The 21,383-nt window shown below is 45.7% G+C and overlaps 1 protein-coding gene across 2 annotated transcripts in view; it reads right to left on the bottom strand.

Annotated features, from left to right (window-relative positions):
- Wdr81 (WD repeat domain 81) overlaps positions 1 to 21,383 on the bottom strand; it is a 71,760-nt gene that overhangs the window by 39,968 nt on the left and 10,409 nt on the right. For both annotated transcript variants that reach the window (XM_084584337.1, XM_084584338.1), the window contains exons 4-14: positions 20,406 to 20,499; positions 18,218 to 18,452; positions 17,705 to 17,978; positions 12,218 to 12,433; positions 7,598 to 7,741; positions 5,700 to 5,903; positions 4,489 to 4,701; positions 3,649 to 3,717; positions 3,110 to 3,192; positions 1,910 to 2,102; positions 955 to 1,154 (exon numbers count right to left, since the gene is read on the bottom strand). In XM_084584337.1, the coding sequence (XP_084440463.1) occupies positions 955 to 1,154; positions 1,910 to 2,102; positions 3,110 to 3,192; positions 3,649 to 3,717; positions 4,489 to 4,701; positions 5,700 to 5,903; positions 7,598 to 7,741; positions 12,218 to 12,433; positions 17,705 to 17,978; positions 18,218 to 18,452; positions 20,406 to 20,499 (1,925 nt within the window). The remainder of the gene's footprint in view (positions 1 to 954; positions 1,155 to 1,909; positions 2,103 to 3,109; positions 3,193 to 3,648; positions 3,718 to 4,488; positions 4,702 to 5,699; positions 5,904 to 7,597; positions 7,742 to 12,217; positions 12,434 to 17,704; positions 17,979 to 18,217; positions 18,453 to 20,405; positions 20,500 to 21,383) is intronic.

Below are 21,383 nucleotides of genomic sequence, written 5' to 3' on the forward strand. Positions count from 1 at the left end.
TATAATGAAATGATCAATTATAATGAAAAACATTTTTGTAACGACAGACAATGACATAACGAAAAAGTTGCTGAAAGCTGGAAATGTAGCATCATAAATCGAAAAAGTTAGACAGGTACTGGACCCCGGGTGTGATGGAGATGCCGTAAGAAGACAGAAAAACCATGAATCAAGACAAAAAAAGTGTACCACAAATGCATGATAAGTACATTGCTACAGCACTCCTTGTCAAGTGCAGTTTGCAAAACCACTTTAAATAGATGTACTAAAACTTTACTGGTTCAGACAGCGAAAACGGCTCGCTGTCATCCTAGCCTGGCTCTTAGCCCTGTGCACCAGTCAAGTGGCGCCATCTTTTGGGAAAGGGCAAAATTCACAGAGGGTTACAATACAACTGCTTATTTTCTTCCCTTTAACAGACAACCACCACTGTTTTATTCAAAAGGCCCGCCTGGCTTTTCCAACTCTCTTAGAAACAAGCTTCACTGACAAAAGAGCAGTTTTCCCTATCTCCCCCCCCCCCCCCCCTCCAACACACACAAATAAGGCAATAAAGAAACATATTTTTACGCCTACTTCCAAATGTCATGTATGTAAAATTTGAACGCGGACAAACTGGCCGTTGGGAAGTGGTGTTACATACAATTTTGTGAGGTGTGGCACTGACAGCGGTTTCCTTCAAAAGAGAAAAAAAAAACCCACAGGCCAGCAAAGCATTAATGAATGATATCAAAAATATGCTCTGACCCATTATCTGTAGTGCAGTAAAAAAATAATAATAATAAAATAAAATAATTTGATCAATTGAAGAGACCATCCAACCATTGTGTGACATAACCTCAATCTCCTGTAAAACTACCGTCATGTTAAATGCAGTTGGAACCTTGTTAAGTCTCTTATAATGAAAGCTACACAAGCAGAGAAAAGAAAAAAAAAAAAGGAATAAAAACTTACTTGGGCAGCTTTGACGACTGAATCCTGAGCACCTGTAAGGCGTGTACATAGCGCTCAGCAAGGTTCCTCGAGCCGTGCGGAGCAGTTGTTGAAAATATCGACATCTCCACGAGCAGGCAGCCCAGTAGGTACATATCTGCGGCATGGGATGTCTGGCTTCGGTGGCGAGGGAAACTCCCATCTTGCTCATCATCCCCAGACTGCAGCGAAAAAAAAGAGAAAAGAGAAAAAAGAAAGAACCAGAAAGAAAGAAATAAGGAATCGAAAATTGAGGGGTTTCATGTCCCGAAGCAACACATGGTCTACAAGAGTCGCCGTAGTGAAGGGCTCCAGACTGGATTCGAACACCTAGGGAACTCTAATGCTGCATGAACGTTACACTAAGGTTGCACCTCAGCAGCTCGGGTGCATTCCGCATTTTCCCTCCTTCAAAATGCAGCCAATTCAAGTGGGACAAGCCATACTACGTCATAAGACACGTGCATGGTTATAGTGAGCTTGTGACATTCTTGCCTCCTGCGATAAAACAGTGGCGGAGGACCGGGTGTGTTTGCCGCATAACCGGATGCTGGCCACAGCAATGGCTGCACGGGGGTACCTTGTGGTCGCATTCGTCACTTTTTTTTTCTAGAACTGTACCCGACTACAGAGGCCAGTTTTATCTCAAACGTAGAAGCTTGAACTAGGAAAGCTAGCTGTTAACGCAGATTTACTTTTGACTCCTTGATATCCACCTCCCTTTCTTTAGTGGCAATAAATTCCAGTGGTGGGAGGAAACGGAGGGCACCTAGTAACAGTACCAGGTACTGCTGGGTGTCTGGTGCTCGGCTTACTTCAAGACAATACGCTTGGCAAAAATGGATCTTTGAGCTCCCTTGTACAGCCATAAGCTGTGGCGCTCTCTAACTAAGCTTCCTCGTCATGCCCAGTCTTTATTGTCACGAAAAGAACTCGCCTGGCTAGTCGAGGCCAGGCTGACGGATGGAGGTAGGCGGTGAGGTGGATGGTGCAGGCAGAAGGTGCAAAGTGACTCCAGCTGTTGAAGTTTTGACAGGGGTGTGTAGTCCTTGGGCAGGACAATCACCTGAGTCTCAGCCGGCACCGTGCCACCGCTGGTCGAGGCGAGCTGCTGGCCCACCGACCTTGACCTGCACGTTGAAGGTCGGGAGACTCACTCTTGGCATATGCACAGACAAATGTGGAAACAAGGCCACCCATCAGCATGCTTGACAGCATTATTCAGTTACGATGACAGGAAATGGATGCCTAATAATGTGGATGGACCAGAGTAGGGGGGTGCATTTAACAGTATGCAAATGAGAAAATAAGATTTAAAAAAAAGAAGCTCTTATCATAAAAAATTTGGATGCGTGCTGATGCTGAAATACATATTACGGGCCTGCATGCCCCTGAGGACACAGACATTTCTCCCACACATTCTTCAATGGTCACTAAGTTTTGAGGAAGAGTTATACAATCTTAAGCGTACATGTGGCGAGCAGTTAATATAATGAATTTTAGATCAGCGACACTGACCCAGGAGATGAACAACATCCAAGACGGCAACAGTAGCAGATGCAGGACTAAAACATAAAATGTTTAAATTTTCGTAACGTCGCTTTTTATTGCAAAACAATCACGGGTAAAACCCCAAAGTTCTTTAGTGAAGTTAAAGTAATGACCGAGTCTCCTTCCTACCAAAACCTACAGCTATCACTGTTAAATTACCTTAAAGTGTTCCAAATCAGCAAATACACTTTTAATTCATACACAGCCAAAGCCCTGGCCACGATGCCTTGTTTTAAGGTTACCGGCAGACTTACTTGACAATTAAATTAATTAAATTAAATTGGTTCACAGGAAGGGAAAGGCGCAGTAACTGTCACACTTGCTCTGTGGACACCCGAACCGCGCCGAAGGGAAGGGAGGAAGGTGAGAATGAAAGTGGAAAGAGAGAAAGAGGAGCCGTAGTGGAGGGCTACGGAGTAATTTCGACCACCTGGGGATCTTTAACGTGCGCTGACATCGCACAGCACACGGACGCCACTTCGTTTCGCCTCCATCGAAACGCAGCCGCCGAGGCCGGGATTCGATCCCGGGAACTCCGGCACAGTAGTCGGGCGTCTTACCACTGCACCACCCCGGCGGGGCTTACTTGACAATGGTCGATGACTTCCTCTTGTTCTGGGGAGCCTCAGTAGTTGACTCGTCTTCGGCACTGTCTTTGGCTTCAGGCGGCTACGTTTTTAAAGAAGTGAGAAAAAAAAGTTTTGCATGACTTTACTCGGCTTTACATGATAAGTTTGTCCCATGCACACCTTTTGCGCTGAGTTCCAAGTTTCGTTTTCAGAACATTAATTTTTCGTTCGCATTACTGTAAACGTGAAATAAATTCCAATGCTATTTAATGCACCTAACACTGATTCGCAGAAAAAGAAAAGAAACATGACAAACGATATCCCACATTAATCACGTGAAAGCAATGTAAAAGAAAAAAGTTGCAGTATATAGTAACTAACATCCTGCAATGATGTTTCCACATCTGATACAAGAGACAAGAAAGAAAAGCCTCATTGCTTACTTAAGTGTTTTTTTCCTTCCAAATTTTCCCTCAAGACAATGAAACAAAGATAAAAGCTATTAATGGCAATGACAGTAACAATGACAACAAGAATTGACGGCTAGCAAACTCACAAGACTGAGCTCCTTGTCGAGCGTATCCTGACGGCTCTTCCTCCGAGATGACACTGAGCCTGACGGAGGCTGAAAAGAATTTTGAAAAAATGCCGACACTAAGTGGCCTCACAAGCTTCCGCCAGCTCACCGAACTGGACTAAACAACAGAAATCGACGTTCAATATCTTGGACAAAAATCTTACCTATTCCCTTTGAAAGACTGCACCTTAAACGAACGCACAAGACAAACTTCAATGCTTACTTGTGTATAAAGTTAAAGAGAACCGTGTAGCAATATAAAAGCCTGGTAAAAGCTGTCTTCATGGAAGAGTGTAACTTCAACTTCGCTAAGCTCCTGATACGAGACTGTTAATTTAAACTAGAATATAGTATTTCAACAAGTCATTCTGACAGCGCTGCTATTCAACAGTACACTGTAACGGGCAAACTGGATTTTGTTCCTCATATTTTTCTAGAATACTGTACAAGAATACTGCTCGTGTGTCCCCCCTAGGTAATACCTTTCCGGAGGGCCTTTAGGGTATTTGATTGAATGAATGTTTGAATGAATGAATGAATGAACGAATGAGTGAATGTTTGAATGAATGAATGAAAGAATGAATGAATGAATGAATGAATGTAATCTTTTATTTCCTGTTCCCTGCATTTGTTGCACTGAAACAATATCACCATCTACTAATCACCAGAAAATACACCTATTGGAGTTCTCGGAAAGCTGCCACCCCATAGTCCATAGCATCTGAAAGTGCCAACTGTTACTAACTACAATAATGTTTGATCAATCGCTTCCATGTTGCTTCACCAGTGAGCGCACGGCCTTCCTCGACCTGCACTGACCCGTGACTGGGGCGACCCCAGGGCAGCCCCGGAGCTGTGCTGCAGCCGGAATGTCTTGGGTGCAGAGCAACGCGACAGGTACAAGCTAGATGCAGCTCGGTGCGGGTGTGGAGCGGTGAAGAGTTGCACCATGCCACAGCTGTGCAACGAGGTGTGGCCATCCACCAGGGGACGACACACATTCTTGCTTTTGAGCGCAGCCGGCCCAGTCAGCTGCAAGAAAAAAAAAGAACATTGGCTTAACCCCTTCGCAACACATTTTACTATTCAGAAAACTATGTAAAAGTGAATCGCAAAACCTTTAATTCTTGCCTCTGTTACCTCGCACATACTCATTAGCACACGGCAGTAATTAAGCTACCACATTATGTGAAAGACAACCTAACATAAATAAAAATCCTCGCTTTAAGTGCGCCGTACAAACATGCCTGCAATGCGTAGGGGTAAGGCCTTCGACTCGGAACCCCATGGTGGAGGGTCCAGTTGCCATCTCATCCACCCCCCCCCCCCCCCCTCCCCTGAATTGAGAAGCTTGAGTTAGCTTGTTTACTTTGAAGTATCTGAATTTTCCCGTGATTTCTAGCCCTACAACTCAAATTGCAAAGCAATCAATATCATGAGCACCTGTGAGGTGCTTTCCAAACATTACGAATTTCCCTTACTACAGTTCAAGTGCATCTGAACAGTAGAGTTAATTATTCCCAAGGCCAACAAACAAACTGGCTAGGAGAATATACTATTTATTGCATAAAATATGACCAAACGTCTACAAAAATACCAAGCAAGGTATTTTTGGACTGCAGCACGCTATCATTGCATCTAATAATCTGGATGCAAGAATGATTCTGACAGCGTCCAAACTGCACCCAAAGCAGTGGATGCTTTACCACCTGAAGAGGCTGCAGAGTTCATTAAAGTGTCGGTTGACCTTCAATAACATCTTTCAACACTGTGTCCCATACACTCATGATAGTTTAGAAAAGGCAAACTTTTCATCATTCTCCAGTAACCATGCACATTCTTGCTAGCTCCCTTGTAAATCAAACAGCTGAAAACGAAACCTAGCAGTTCTCGCGTGCAGCAACAAATAGAAGTTTTTACGCAGCTGTCATAACCAGTTTTCATCAATTATAACAGCCTTTACTAATATGTAGCATAGTAGATACAAAAATCATCGCCCAATGCGATGACAAAGAGAGCCAGTTACTTGCCTTGTAGCCAAAGGTGATGTCAATCCACTGGTGAAGGTGTTCGGAAACACGCTCACTCTCAAGCATGGCCATGTGTTTGCGGACAAAGTCCTCGGGACCGGAGCACCAGACTGGCACTTCGAGGTCATCCAGGTCGTCGTGGATGGACTCAAAAATAGTCGGGTCCGTAAAGAACTCCGGGATGCACTCGTCGACCGTCCATGCCTGCCAGACGCATTTGCAAGAAGATGGAGAGATATCACAGCCATCGACCTTCTTGTCTCAATTAGCGAATTGCTTGAAGACATGCAGTTTATTTAGTGTAACACTGGGTCCTGGTCATAGTCCTGTCATGTGCAAAAAAACAACAACAACAAAAACTCCTAGACACTAAAAGCTTTAAATTTGCTCAGCCTTGTGCTGGCCTTGGGGAAACTTCAGTACCTATCAAAGGCATCTGAAGAACCCCGAATTTTGACTTGTATTCTTTACTGCCTAATTTACAGCCAACCCATCTATTTTTCGAACTTGGCCAAACTGAAAATAAAATTGTTTCATCTTTCTTGGTGTATTTCACAGCGGTTAATTTTCTGTGCCAGCAAGAAAGTTTCTCCTCTGAAAACATTCTCCAACAAGACACCTTTCCAGCGGTCCTCCCCAAAGGTCTGCGGAAGCCATCTTGTGGGGGGTGCACTTTTCTTGTGCAGAAGCATGTGTGAAAGTGCTACTCCATGAGGTGCTAAGTCTGACCTCAGGTTTCGTGTTTTTTGTCATTAGAAAGACCCTGATGCTCAGCATAGTAAACAGTGAGTTTTTAAACCAAGACATGCTGTGATATAACATCAATATTGAATATTTACCATAACTAACCACTGGTCATCATGACTGGCCATAACACTTTACCTTTGACCTCTGACCATTGGTCGTAATCAGACTGCATTCGACCTCGTGCTTTCGTATGTCTTGGTTTAATGACTAACCACTAGTCATAATGACTGACCATAACACTTGACCTTTGACCTCTGACCAGGGTCATGACTCTGACCTTTGGTTGTAATCATTAATTGTATTCGACCTTGTGCTTTCACTCGACTTACTCGGTTTAATGACAAAACATGGCTGACTATAATGCTTGACCTTTGACCTTTGGCCAGGGTCATGACTCTGACCTTTTGTTGTTATCATTAAATGCATTCGACCTTATGCTCTCACTCGTCTTACTCAGTTTAATGACTAACCACTCATCATCATGACTGACCATAACACTTGACCTTTGACCTCTGACTAGAGTCATGACTCTGACCTTTGGTTGTAATTACTGACTGCATTTGACCTCCATAACACTTGACCTTCGACCTCTGGCCAGGGTCATGACTGACTGCATTCGACCTTGTGCTTTTGCACGTCTTGCTCAGTTTAACTGCGTTAAACCTGTTCAATGCTGCGTTAAATGCTGTTGCGCGGTCTGGCCATGGTTTGCGGTCGCTGCAAAAGTTTATTTCAACTGATGAACATGCAAAACAGTTTCCCTTAAACTTTTTTTTAATGAAAAAAAAAAAACTCCTTCGGAAGGTGACCGATGGTCTCAAATTTTTCATTGCATTTGAGCATTCTCATTGACCAAGTCGAACGGAAGTCTACTGCACTTACTTTTGCCTTTGCACATAAAAGCAGGAAACATTTCTATTTGCATTAATCAACACGACCGAAGAGTTTGGACATGTCCGTGACCATAGACATTATGAGGCAAGTATGATTTCAGCTGCTTAGAGAAGTAAAGAGTGCTCCAAAGGAGCTCAATTTGAAGGCTCCTGCATAAAAATATGAGTGGCTTTTCTTTCTACAGGCACCAGCAATAACCTGAAATACCACCATTTAACGTTGCAGTTCTTTGAGAAAGGTCCACTTGGCATCCATACCTGAAGCCGTTGAATGGAAGCCGGGTACTCCGCGGCAACCCACTTTTGGCGGACATGCTTGCAGAGGATGCTTCGCGGTAGGCGCCTCGCAAAGTACACATAGTAGGTGATGTCCGCGAGCAGCTCAGACAAGTGGTGGGGCACCTAGGACGTTCAAGGTCACAGCTGTAGTGGAGGGCTCCGGAAATTTCGACAACCTGGGGTCTTTTAACGCGTACAGACAGCACGTGGCACACAGGCACCTTGCTTTTCGCCTCCATCCAAAAAGCGGCCGCCGGGATTAGATCCTGTCTCCTTGGGCATGGTATAGTAGAGCACCCTAACTACTTACTGGCCCACTGAGGTGGGGTTATTAGGAATTATGTACCAGATGTATTATATATTGCATTATGTATCCAATTTACCTCTTCAGCAAATGATCTTCTGACCCCAAAGAAGCAAGGTTTTATTATATTTATAAACACGCATTTGCTGAGAAGCACAAAACATGGGTTACAAGACAGGGAAACAAAAAGCCTTATACAGTGAAACCTCGTTACAATGAACAGTTAAAAAATTAGAAAATAGTTCGTTATATCCATAATTCGTAGAAAATACACGCAAAAGCAGCAAAATTCAATCAGAGAAGGCACAGCAACTCGAAAGGTGCTTACTTGGGTCACATCCATTTATTTACGCGCAAAGATCTGTGTTATCGCGGCCTGCTTTTATTGCGAAGCAATACTACTTTAGCTACCACCTCAGCCCGTCAAAAGACGCCGCGGTGGCAGCCACGCTTGACCTTTAGCGTGACCTGGCTGTGTGACGTCATACCATCTGTGTAAGAGTGGGGGCTCAACTCGCACCGTCGCCTTTCGTGGTCGCAGTTACGGCCTGACTCTGTTCCTCTCACTACTGGCGCTGCGTGCTGCGTGATGTCATACCATCTGTGTAAGCGCGGGGCTCAACTCACGCAGTCGCCTTGCGCGGTGGCAGTTACCGCCTAACTTCTGCTCCTCTCATCAGTGGCGCTGAGCGCTGCGTGACGTCATAGCTCACCGTCGCCTTGCGCGGTGGCAGTTACGACCTGACTCTGTCCCTCTCACTAGTGGGGCTGCGCGCTGCGTGATGTCATACCATCTGTGTAAAAGCGAGGCTCAACTCACGCAGTCGCCTTGCGCGGTGGCAGTTACCGCCTAACTTCTGCTCCTCTCACCAGTGGCGCTGCGTGACGTCATACCATCTGTGTAAGAACGGGGGCTCACCGTCGCCTTGCGCGGTGGCAGTTATGGCTTGACTCCGCTCCTCTCGTCAAGCCATGAGATGCCGTCTACAGTCAAAGCGCTTACGCAGGCTGCAAAGAGGAAGCAAAAGCGAGCCACAGAGACAGAAGAAGAGCGAGAAGAACGGCTTTCCAACCGACGAGCGCAAGAAGCAGCTAGACGGAAAAGGCGGTCAATGTCTTCGGTAGCAGATTTGACGACAGAAGCAGGAGAGGAAGGTACGAATTTGTCCAATAGTTTGGAACGTGCATCTACTAGCAGCACTACCAGTTCGGCGACTAAAGTAGTGAATGGCGAAAGCCTGAGAAGTCTCACCTTGTCTAGCGTTCCTGCCAATCCCAAACTTAAACGCGTGCCAAGTAACGCCACGAGACAGGAGCGATGGTGTACAATCCAAACGCACACTTGTCGGAGAAAGTGTGTAAGATACTGCGCCTTTCTTCCAGACGTATGTAAAACCATAGCTAAACATAGTACAGTCAAGCGTCACCATAGCCATAACAGCAAACATAACCGGAGCATCACCATGGTGAATACGGCACAGCCAAGCATCACCACAAGAGGTACAATAGTAGTACCATGTATTGCTTCGCAATCACCAGGCCCAAGCTAAGCCACAGCCAATTGTGTTGATTGTGTTCCGTGTCACGCCCTGTTCCACAGTTTGCAAACATTCAACAGGGGCAAACCCACTGCTCTCAATAGCACTGCAGTGGCGGCGCAGTAAATCCAATGCAGCAAGCGCTTCTTGTGAAGTCAGAATGTTCTCATCGTCTGCAAGGTCAGCCTGAGCTTCGTCTGCGGGATGCTCAGAAACTTCCACAGCGATTTCGGCGTCCGTCAGTACAGCCGTGGTCGCCGCGATGTCGTCGCCGCCTACAAAGTCCTCTACAGTCGTTGTTGCGGGCATGTCACCAACAAAACGCGAAAAATCGTTCCAGGCTCATCGAGCTCGCGGAGCTTTGCTTCTGCTTCGTCGGGATCGTACCCATCGTCACTTGATGCACGGGCCTCCGCTGGAACAAAACCTGCGTGCCGAAAGTAGTTGGCAATCGCTTCGCCTTTCACGCTGTCCGATGCCGCTTCAATGCTCTCAGCAAGTCGATCTTCAAGTCCTGCTTCATAAGAAGCTTCACGAGAAGAGTGTCAATCAGTCTCCTCTTGTAAACTACCTTGAAGGCCCTGATTTTATCTTAAGCTTGGTCTTTAATGTCAGTGCTGCTCTTTTTTCATGTTCACCACCATCACAGCACTACGCACACCACACTCGACACGACGACCACGCCGCGACACCGCTGCTACACTACTAACACTACAACTCAAAGGACGCAAAAAGGCAAAAGCAACATTCAATTACGCTGCTGCTGAAGCGGCGCTGTCAGCGATTGTGAGGTGCGAATAATTTCTTTGGCTGTCTACTCTCAATGCCGACGTGGCATCTGTGGCGCTGTCAGCGCCTACGAGGTAGTCCTGAACACTTGTTATGCCGCACAACACACTTGTAGTGCAACGAAGCCTGCCTCCTGCTTTTAAAGTGAGGTAGTGCTTGGCGTCGCGAAGTTCGTTATATCCTTGATGTAGGGTTTTTTTTATTTTCTTTTTAGCACAAACAAAGACAAGAAAGGCGAGACGTACACACTGCTCTTGTGTGTGTACGTCTCGCCTTTCTTGTCTTTGTCTTTGGCCTAAAAAAAAACCCTACATCAAGATGAACTACCAACTCGCCCAGCAGGAAGTTTTAATGTTGTTATATCCATTTTATGCCGAACCACGTTCGCTATGGGAAGTTAAATATACATGTGTTTGACAAAATTCTTTCGGAAAAGTTCAATATATTCAATAATTCATTATATGCATGTTCGTTATAACGAGGTTTGACTGTACATGGACTCACATGGTGTTTTACCAAGTCCCCAAAATCACTTCTCAGTGATTTTGGGGACATTTTACTCAAATTTCTGTTCTTTTTTTACAGTTTCAAATGTAATCAGCGCTTTGAAACTAGAAATGTTTTTCTTCACAAGTCTAGGGCATTTACCCGAAAAGTCCAAGCACTTTGAAGTTGCTATTTTCATTCCATTATAATATTTACTCATGCATAAACCCGCTTTTTTTTTTAAAGGAAAACTGACATCAACTGGGGTTAGGGCTGATCAAATGGAGAAAAAAACATTCTTTTATGAGATTCGAAATTTCATTTCGTACGTCCACTCTCAGCTCACCAGAAGACTAGTCTATCAATCAACAAGAAATGTATGTGGGCAACCACAATCGCCGTGTCGCCAGTTTTTGTTGCTGTTTACTTCTAAAGGCGTCTTTGATGTTTTCGCGGTAGCGTACGATGCCGGCCTATTGCGGCGAAATAAACATACTGAACAGTGTTATTGAAGGTCAGGTATGGATTTTTCATGCGCCCTACCTTTTTCACTAAAGACTCGTAGGACAGTCACAAGTGTGTAAAACTAATGTTTAAGCGTGGTAGGTATCATGTGGTAAGGGGTTAGGGATTTTTGCTCACTACCTCGACTTCACCAAATTGCCCAGGGGGCCTGAGGGCCCTGCTTTCTCCAGAGCCTCTCAGCGTGAACGACGTTAAGCAACGTTGTGGTATAATGACTACACTCCTCTCCGATGTTTGAGTACTCAGCCAAGTTCGCCGAATGCATCACCATCCCAGAAACTCCCGTCAAAAGATACAAAACACAGTTATGTTATCGGCACACTGCTAAGGTCCGTGCTATTACAAATGAGGAAACTGAGGAATGCGTTAGAATTTAACATTAAAAAAGTAAATTTTAAATGACAAGAGCCTGTGTATGTACAAGAGGGAGTCATAACGTGCGCGGGTTCACTACGCAAGTAAACGCGGTAAGACACTTGGTATGAAATTTTGCATGTCCACACAAACAAATGAACAGCTATTATTATTTTCCACTGGAAAAATAACTGTCTTCCTTAAGGCCTGAATATGCTATTTGGATGGAAAAATATTTCTTCTGTATGGAAACGAAATGGACATTTAAAAGTGTTAATTCAAATGTCCTATTTTTTCTCAAACTAACACTTGCATGCCACTCACAACAAGGCCTCCCCGATCTAATCGCCACAGAGTCCGGTCAAATTTTCCGTCCCCCAAATATTAACAAACTAACAGACTTGACCATATTGTTGCAGCGCTCTTGTCACAATTCAGTGTTACGTTCAATATAGTCGGAGCCCGCATTTAGAGTTCGCGTCGTTATTGAAAGTGTCCCTATCTCCCTGACCTCGAGTCATCTTACTGGTGGTAACACTGGAACCAGAAGTGGCAATGGTATCTGGTTCCAGTGTTTCTGCATGCAGACACGACCGCGCCCACCTGAACCATCCGGTCCACGGGCAGGTACCCCTGGGGTTGCGATCCGGACTGCGTCTGCGTGGCCGAATTGTACGTTGCATCCAGCTGGTCGTCGCCGCGGGTGAGGCGCAACTTGGACCGGCTCAGGTCTCGCCAGCCACCTTCCACTTGCGACAGGTCCCGCACCCACGGCAGCACGGGGTGGTGCTGTGGATTGGCTCCGGTCCGGCCGCACAGCTGCTTCCGACAACAAATCCGAATCAGGATCAAATTGAGAGATGATCAGAATTTTTTAACTGTCAAGCTTGCATATTTCGCCTCACCCCTTCACTCAACTGCTTGCTCACTGCCCTTGCTCACCGCCCTCAGCTTTCTCAAGAATTTAATTCACAAATTATACTACACATTGCTCAGAACAAGGAAGCCCTGTTGAACAGCAGTTAATGCTAAAGAAAAAACATTTCACTTTTAACTCTTTCAGGTTAAGTTTCTGGGTTGATATCTTATGCGCATGCAAAATTATTAATTGCCACGATGGCGCCACAAACCCTTAGTGTAAGAACACAGAATCTAGTCGATAAGTTAACATGTAAGTGATTGCATAGGATGAAATATTTTGCAACGCTAGACATCCCACATGACGTCTAGCATTACAGGTAATCGAAGTACACGAAATGCACACGAAAGATGGGACAAGTAATTACTAATTATACAAATTAGCAATGCTACAGCAAAAGTTCCATCACTTGGCTGTGTACATATTAAGTGAAAAATTCCATAAATTTCTTGTAGCTATGTGAACTAGTCATGGAATGCCTTTGCCTGCGTAGATCACGGACACAGGTTTAATCACGAGTGTGCAGTTCAATGTGCCAATGCCCCATCTTAACGACACAAAACAATGCACTACTATACTATATACGGAAACCAAAATATAATCACTTCTCTTTTTTAGCTTTTTGTTTATATACACATACAGTGAAATCTCGTTGATACGATTCGGCTAAATACGCTTTTCGGCATAATAAGTTTTTTTTTTCGTTCCCGGCCGATGCCCTATAGAGGTAATGCATTTTTGTACGGCTAATACGATCGTATTTCCACGTCGGTTTGGATAATACGATCGTGGAAATGTCTTCCGTAAATCTCGCGCAGTTTCGATTTTCGCGCCAGGAGGCAGCAAAAGTGTCCTAGCGGGATCTGACAGTAGCTGCAGTGGTCGTAACTCCCCTAGCGCTCGTGGCCGATTTTCGATGTTGGACATGACCTTTGCTAGACACGTGTAGGAATCACATCTCTCCAACTATGATGATGACATCAGAGCCAGTCCTTTGCAGAGGGTGGGCAGAGCTACTGAAATTATCGCATCGAGCGAAACTACAGGCACGGCGGACTGAACACGCGACGACATGCGCTTCGTATGCTCGAGGCTTGGCCTGGCTCGGCTCGGCTCGAGTCCGGCCGTGCCTCAGCACAGCGTCTGCAGCAGTGTGGCGGCCTCTGGGAGCCATTTTCCCAAGCTCGCACAACAAAAGCGCCGAAGCGCACCGATAAAGCCCCTCTATCTCTGGAAAGTAGCGAAATTGTAAGATCTTTGCCGCCGTTTCCCACACCCGGCGCTTTCCTCCTTGCTGCTCTACGCTCCCCTCTCCAAAGAGAGAGTGAGGGCGGGTTTTCTGGTTTGTCGTTGGCTGCCGGGCCCCCTGACGTGACAAACACGTCACCATACGTCATCAGCGCACGCAAAATCTTGTTGTTCTTGTTTTTTATTTTCTCGCTGCCGCCATTAAACTGCCTCATCGTACCGTTCCTGTGGCTTGCGCGCGTGCAGTTTCGTGCACGCGATGCCGTGCTGCTGCGCGTTTCAGTGTTCAAGTAGAACAGAAAAAGAACATAGAATAATAGAACAGAACGACTGCCGCGCTTCGCTGATTACCAACACGGCACCAGCAAGGTTAATTGAGCTGAACTTTTCACAGTCTCACGTGTCACTGACGAACCCATCGCCAGCCGTAATCGAAACTAAAAATTGCTGAGAACTTTTTCCGTAGTAACAGAGAGGGTCTCCTCAAAAATTCAATCAGCACTGCACAACTGCAGGCCCGGATAAAAGATAGCATTTCATTGGTATCTTGCTTCCCAGCCCGCCACGATGTTGTAAAAGAGATTGAGAGTGTTTTCGTGAAAGTACGGATCCAGATTTTTGTCCGAGATGAAGCCTCCAAAATATCTCCAGTGACTAGCAGTAAATGCGGTAGCAAAAGCGTAGGCATGCGGGTCACTGCAGCTCAGATTCGGTGACAGTATGCATTCATAATTTCATGTTTTATTAATTTGAAACATTTGTAAAAGTTGTGGTTTGAAAATCTGCGTACAATTAATATTTTGCCTGTCGCCTGAATGAATCTGTAAATTGTTCAAAATTTCTGGTAACTGCTTGCATTTTTTAAAGATATTCTCGTGCATATCTGAAGCTTATAATCATCGAAATTAAAATTGGATTGCAGCGTGTGTGAAAACTTTTTGTACGAAAATTATTTGCTTGCGCTTCGTTTTCATATCTTTTCATTTCGTTAAGGGTTCTCAGCATCTTCCAACTGTCTAACAGTGTTCGTCTGTGCATTTATTTTTATTTGAAAATGTGTGTTTTGAATTAATGTGCCTGCGCCAGTCTTAGGACCCTTTTCAAAGCGACCAGTGCTGTGTCAGTAAAATCAAAGATGCTACTTGGTTCCAATGTGCAACAGTGTTTATCGCTACATTTCTTCTGTATTTGGGACTTCGTATTTTGTATGTGCCACATCTTACGACCTTTAAAGCAAACCAGTATTGTGCCAATAAAATAAGACCCTATTTTGTGTGAGTCACTTTGCTGATCAATTGATTTTGCGAAGAAAGAAAAGCCACTTTTTTCACCTACACTGCCTCTGATTAGCAGCTGTAGGAACACTGCTTCATCATTTTCTTACAGATGCGATTTGAAAATGAAAGCATACAACAATTGACGCTTTTGCTTATAGGTTATCCAGAAGCGATCGATGTCAGAATTCGCCGGTTTGCCGCTCACGCGCAAAGATGCAGAAGATTTCTGAAGGGGGCATTGGCTCTCATTCAAGGTCATCTATCTCTCACCCAACACAGATGACACCATAATTGCCTGCTCAGTTTATTTCCCATTCTTGATGCTTCAGAGTACCCGAGCGCGATGCTGAATGCAAACATTTCTTGCCGTTTTAAGCGTGTCTTCTTCCTTCTTTGCTATTGCGAACATTATGTGCCGCTAAAACCAAACATAACATTTTCAAATCGATTATTATTTACCTGTGCAAAACAGATTTAAAAGAACGCTTTAAAAGGCAGCACAAAAGCCCCCGCCATTCACTATCAGTGACCCTTCCACGGCGCCCTTCAAGCGGAGGCAGGTTCAGCGTGCATGCGCAGCGCTCCCGCCGGTGGGAGAGTGAAATCAGAGGAGAATTGAGGAGGAAAGCAGCCGAAGGGAGGAGAGTTTAGCTACTTTGCAGATAGAGGGGCTTTACGCACCGAAGGTTTTTAGCGCCATCTATCCTAAGACATAGTAATCACGGTAAAATCACGTGACCAAGAAGCAGTGATTGGCGCATGCATTGACGATGCTGTAGGCTTTGTTGGCTTTGTGTTTGCCATTTCTCGTTGCCATTTTGGTTTTCCGAGCGTTCAGCTTGCACTTCGCACTTATCGTTTTTGTTTTGGTGCCGTGTTTCACCCGTGCGCTTCACCATGTCTAGGAAGCGTTATCGCTGAAAGAAAAACTTGATATTCTCGTAAAAGTCGACGACAATCCGCAGAAGAAACGTGTCGACCTGGCACGCGAACTTTGTTTGCCTGTCTCCACGCTGAACACGATCGTCGGCAAGCGAGAAGAAATTCGGAAAAACATTCAAGTCTTCGGCGCCGGCGTGAAGCAAACAGGGGCGCCCAGCATGGCAAGATGGAAGAGGTTCTACTGGCGTGGTTCAGGGAAGTAAGGGCGGCGGGCGTGAACGTGGACGGGACAGTTGTTCGAGAGAAAGCTGATGAGATTGCACTCTCGTTGGGCATTGAAGATTTTAAAGCTTCGGGCGGGTGGCTCCATCGTTTTAAAACACGACATGGCCTGTCGTATAAAACCGTTTCCGGCGAAGGGAAGTCTGCCGACCAAGATCAGGTCTCCAACTGGCTTTTGACTCTGCCGGCGGTGATTGCTCAATACCAGTCAAGGGACGTGTTCAACGCAGATGAAGCTGGGTTGTTCATCAACCTCCAGCCCGAAAAAAGTCTCAGTATGAAAGGTGAGACGTGTCAAGGTGGAAAAAAAAAGCAAAGAAAGAGTCACCGTATTGTTGTGCTGCAATGCTGATGGAACCGAGAAGCTCAAGCCTACCGTCATTGGCAAGTTCTGGAAGCCACGCTGCTTCTCGCGTAACCCACGCCTTCCTGTCGTTTACAAAGCGAATAGGAAGGCATGGATGACCGGAGCCCTTTTCACAGAGTTCCTCACCCATCTGGATGCCCGGATGCGTGCCGAGAACCGTAGAATTCTTCTATTTCTCGACAATTGTGCCGCGCACCCTGTCGATACTTCGTGGCTGCAAAACGTCAGAGTAATTTTCCTGCCGCCCAACTGCACCAGCCACTTGCAGCCCCTAGATGCAGGAATCATTAGAAACGTGAAATTTCACTTTAGGAGCTTGTTGGTCAGACGCTTTTTGGCCAAGATTGACCGGAAAGATGCCAGCTTGAAGGTGGATCTTCTTGATGCCATTCATTTTCTAGCGATGTCATGGGATCGCGTCAAACCCGACACCATCGACAACTGCTTCAAGAAGTGTGGCTTTTTTTTGTGCATCTGGCGATACGGAGGAACATGGAGCTGACAGCGCAAAGATTGACATCCCAGACTGGGGTGACCTCGATGTCGGCGTGTCTCCGGAAGAGTTTGTATCGGCGGACGACCAACTGGCAACATGCGAATTGCGCACCGTCCAAGACATCATTGCAGATGTTACCGCTGAAGAGGAGAGCGACGACGATGACAACCAAGACGCCGGAGATTGCAGCGGCGATCGTCGGCCATTAAATACTGACGGTGCACTCCAAGCTTTGGACGGGCTTCGTGGCTTTGTCGCGTCTGCGGAGCTGAGTGAGGAAACTGCTACTCGTTTCTACGAGTTCCAAAAAAGCTTTCTTCAGGACCTCGAAAAGCAAAAGTGCAACGCAAAGTGACGGATTATTTTAACGTGCTTTAATAAAAGCAAGTTCTGTGCCAAGCATGTATTATTCGCGATCTTTTGGAGTCCGTTTTGGATAATACGATTTTCAGATAATACGCTTTTATTGTCGGAGCCCGTGGGAATCATATCAACGAGATTCTACTGTATATAAACCAGCTACAGCTCTCAACAGTGTGCCTCCCCTACAACTACTGGAAACATTTCGGATATGAACAGGACATGAACATGAACATGACAGCCATCATTGCTCGCAGACCTGGTTTAGTGCCATGAGGTAGTCAAAGTTGCTCATTTTGCCCCTGACCCAACTGTCGACGAGCTCGTTCAACGGTGGAAGAGGTTGCTGGACGACAATCTCTTCCTGGGCGGATGTCGAGGGGACAGCCGTCATGCGTGACACCCTCCGTGAGCCTGCACTTCTCGCCGGCAGCTGTCCCGTGAGCGACGACTCCTCCCATGAGTCAGCCTGCAGTGCCAGCCACCAGGGCGGTGTCACTTGCAGCCAGAAGCGATGGTCCAAGCTCAGGTCACTGTCAAAGACCAAAGGCTATGTGCAGGGCTCGTCACGTCCCGAAAATAAACGAGAATGTCCGAACTGGTCTAGAACGGTCTATAAACAGGCACTATTTTACCCCCAATAACATCCCGCTAAATTCCTCGACCTGTCACGATTGTACATCACAATGGATATGCTACTTTACCCATCGTGACATTGTGACAAGAACAGAATAGTAACAAAATGGCAGAGGAAGGAGGCCCGATGACTCACGCAAGTGTCAGGGGACCTACAGGGAGGCCCAGGTCGTGCAGGTAGCGGAGGACTCGCAGGAGCTGGTACACGACGAACAGCAGCCGCGAGCCGACCAGCGCGGATGTGCTGAACATGCCGCAGTGCTCGATGCTGTACTCGCGAAACTCCAGGAAAAGGAGAAACTCGGCCGGCGTCTCGAGCGCACAGAGCGCGGGAACGAGGTGTGGGTGCAGTGGCGCCTGCTCCTCTTCACCTGCTCCACAGATGCGGGGTCGACGGAAGAAGAGAATTTGAACAAAGGAAACAAAAATTTATTTGTGTGTAGCCTGAATTTGCGAAAAACGAGGGGATGCAGAACAGACAAACACGCGTATACAAACACTGTATACCAACAGCAACAAAAAAATGTTGTGCGTCCTCCTTTAAAGCGGTCTAAACAGCTCACCAAAAGAGGAATGACCACCCATGCTGATACATACTAGACACCTTGAAGCTATGGACACACTTAGCCTAGTGCAATGAAAGTACACTTCGCTAGTGTAAGCAGGTGCTCTCCAAATTCATCTATGATGAGGTCTCATAAATTGGCCGTGGTTTAGCTCAGTCAGGCCAGGATATACGTAGCGAAAGCATATGTGCCTGGCGCTGGGCTGCTTACTCCTTTCCAATCCTACTTCCATCCAATCCAGTGTAATCTAATCCAATCCAAATAAATCCAGTCCAATCAAGTACAGTTCACTCCAGTGAAATACAAATCAATCCAAACCTGCCCAATCCAAACCAGTCCAATCGAGTCCAATCTAATCTAGTCCAATCCAATCCTGTCCAATGCTGAGTACACGCTCACCCAAAATGTGCCGCTGACTAGCCCTATCATTATCACTAGTACTATCATCCTCACGCTTGAGAAGAATTAAGATGCGCTACTGACTATGTCTAGCTATGTTGTGGTTGCATTAAAGACGAGACATCTTCCTCTTCTGGTTGCCTCTTGATTGCCAGATGGCGCGGCGTCCGCCAGCTGTGGCGGTTGCTAGGCAACCGCTCTGTGCCTCCTGCCACGCGAAACTCCTTGTTCCTGGCCAATGTAGCTTTCGATACAATAATATTACCGTCAAACCCACTTATACCAATATCGTTTTGAACAATGTATCCGGTATAACAATGAACAACCGCGGCACAGTAGGCTTTACCATGTATTCTATGGTAGAACACATTGCATACAGCAATGCTGTCAAGGTAGACTATCAGTTGTAGCAATTAAGTCTGGTCACTGAGTGCTAAGCCTAACATAAAAAAAAAAGGACTCACAAATACTAATGCAACCGCACCGGATGCCTTGCAGAGAGATGTCAAGAAGGTTGCTGTCAGGCAGTCAGAGTTGACTGATTACAGGTTTCTGCCCGGGATTCAGTGAAAAGTGTGAGCTTCTTCCCTCTCAATAAAATTTCTCAAGCTTGTAATGTTTTCTTTGTTTTTGTTTCTTTTGCTTAATCTGGTTATAACAATGGTATTGTCGTGACACTTTGATATTGCTATAGGTGAGCTTGACCCTTATGCATATGTTGGACACAACAGGCTGCAAATTAAACACAAACTATACTAGTAAGGGATATGCAATTGTCTTTTCGAAGATTTACCATGTCTATGCAACATGAGATGTAATGGTTTGCTTTGGTTTATAGAGTTTAACGTCCCAAAGACACAGACTACAAGAGACGCCGTAGAGGAGGGCTCCGGAAATTTCGACCACCTGGGGTTCTTTAACGTGCACTGACATCGCACAGCACACGGGCACCTTTTCGCCTCCACCGAGAATCGGCCGCCTCAGCCGGGATTCGATCCTGCAACCTTGGGAAATAAAGTTGTTTCCTATATTCCAAGCTGTACAGTGAGTTGTCAAGGACATCTGACATTTGTACCTTTTCTTTCTAAAGAGCGAGCTCCCGTCACAGAGCACTGTGTACTTAGGATACTCTTTATTAAAAGCAAACGTTCATACAAGGCTGAATTCACATGAGGTTTAAAGCTGCTTTAACAAAAGACATGCTCGTGTATAATTGGTTCTCTCACTAGGAGAATAATGTGCCAAAATGGGAAATAACACACTCAGCGGTCTCATGAGATTTCTCTAAATTAATTGCGGCAAGATATAACAGATTCGCTAAATAGTTCTTTTTCCGGTTCAATAGAAACAAGCGCTTACTTTCTGGATCCTCTTCAGGGCCACCTCCACTCGTCTTGATGATCGGACAGCCGTACAGACGGGAGATTATCTCTCGAACAGCACTGTTGTAGTCCTAAGATAATAAGGCAAAAAAGGGAAATTTTTCCTGCCTTTCCAAACAAACATGCAACAGCTGTTATAACTGCGTTACAAAAAGGGAAGGCCAATCAATTCTGCTCAGCAGTGCTTTATCAGTGAATGGGCCAATATGTGCTTTGCATCCTGAAAATTTATCACGGGGATTTCTTTATGGAATTTAGTTCTTGCAGTTAAACTATGAGCTCCCAAGCAATAGACCGGAAAGTAAGGCAGACTGAGTACCACAAAAATGCAGCGGACTCCCTTTATGACGAACTACCGGATGGTGCAAGGGGTGATGTGAATGGAATAAAATCAGAGAATGAGAAGAATTGTTACAGCGATTAGCCGTCACCTCCAGCATCGATTCCCTGCTGTGCACAACTCACGCAACAGCTCTGCGTGCGTGGGGCTCATTACAACACACGTGCATGTACGCGTATGCATGTGTTTCAAGTAAGCCCGCTATTCGTTTTTAACGGTCGCCTTTTTTGAGACGTAAAGATGGCTTCTGTGGTGCAATTTTACCGGTGTTGGCTGACATACAAAAACAGGTGAGTAATTACCCTCGATTACGCTCAGTGCTGTGGTTCAATAAATTTTGGGTCTCTCGCCTCTTTTGTAAAACCCGCGCTCTAAGCACTACCCCCGGCACCATCCGTCAGAGGCGCAAGTGCCACGCCACCTTATCTGTGACGCATGGGCGTGACCATACTTCAAGCAAGCATTGCGCTTTGTCCTCTTCGTTCTCCAAGCCTATGGCCGTGATGGTACAATTACTCTAGTAAACGGCATAATTGAACACGTAAGAGTGATGAGGAAAATGAAGTATTACACTTGCGAATAGTTGAAGTACAATCAAAAGGAATTGAAGAATGT

This window comes from Amblyomma maculatum, chromosome 11 (assembly GCF_055883805.1).
Source record: "Amblyomma maculatum isolate TAMU_Amacu chromosome 11, ASM5588380v1, whole genome shotgun sequence".
In the NCBI taxonomy this organism is placed as follows: Eukaryota; Metazoa; Arthropoda; class Arachnida; order Ixodida; family Ixodidae; genus Amblyomma; species Amblyomma maculatum.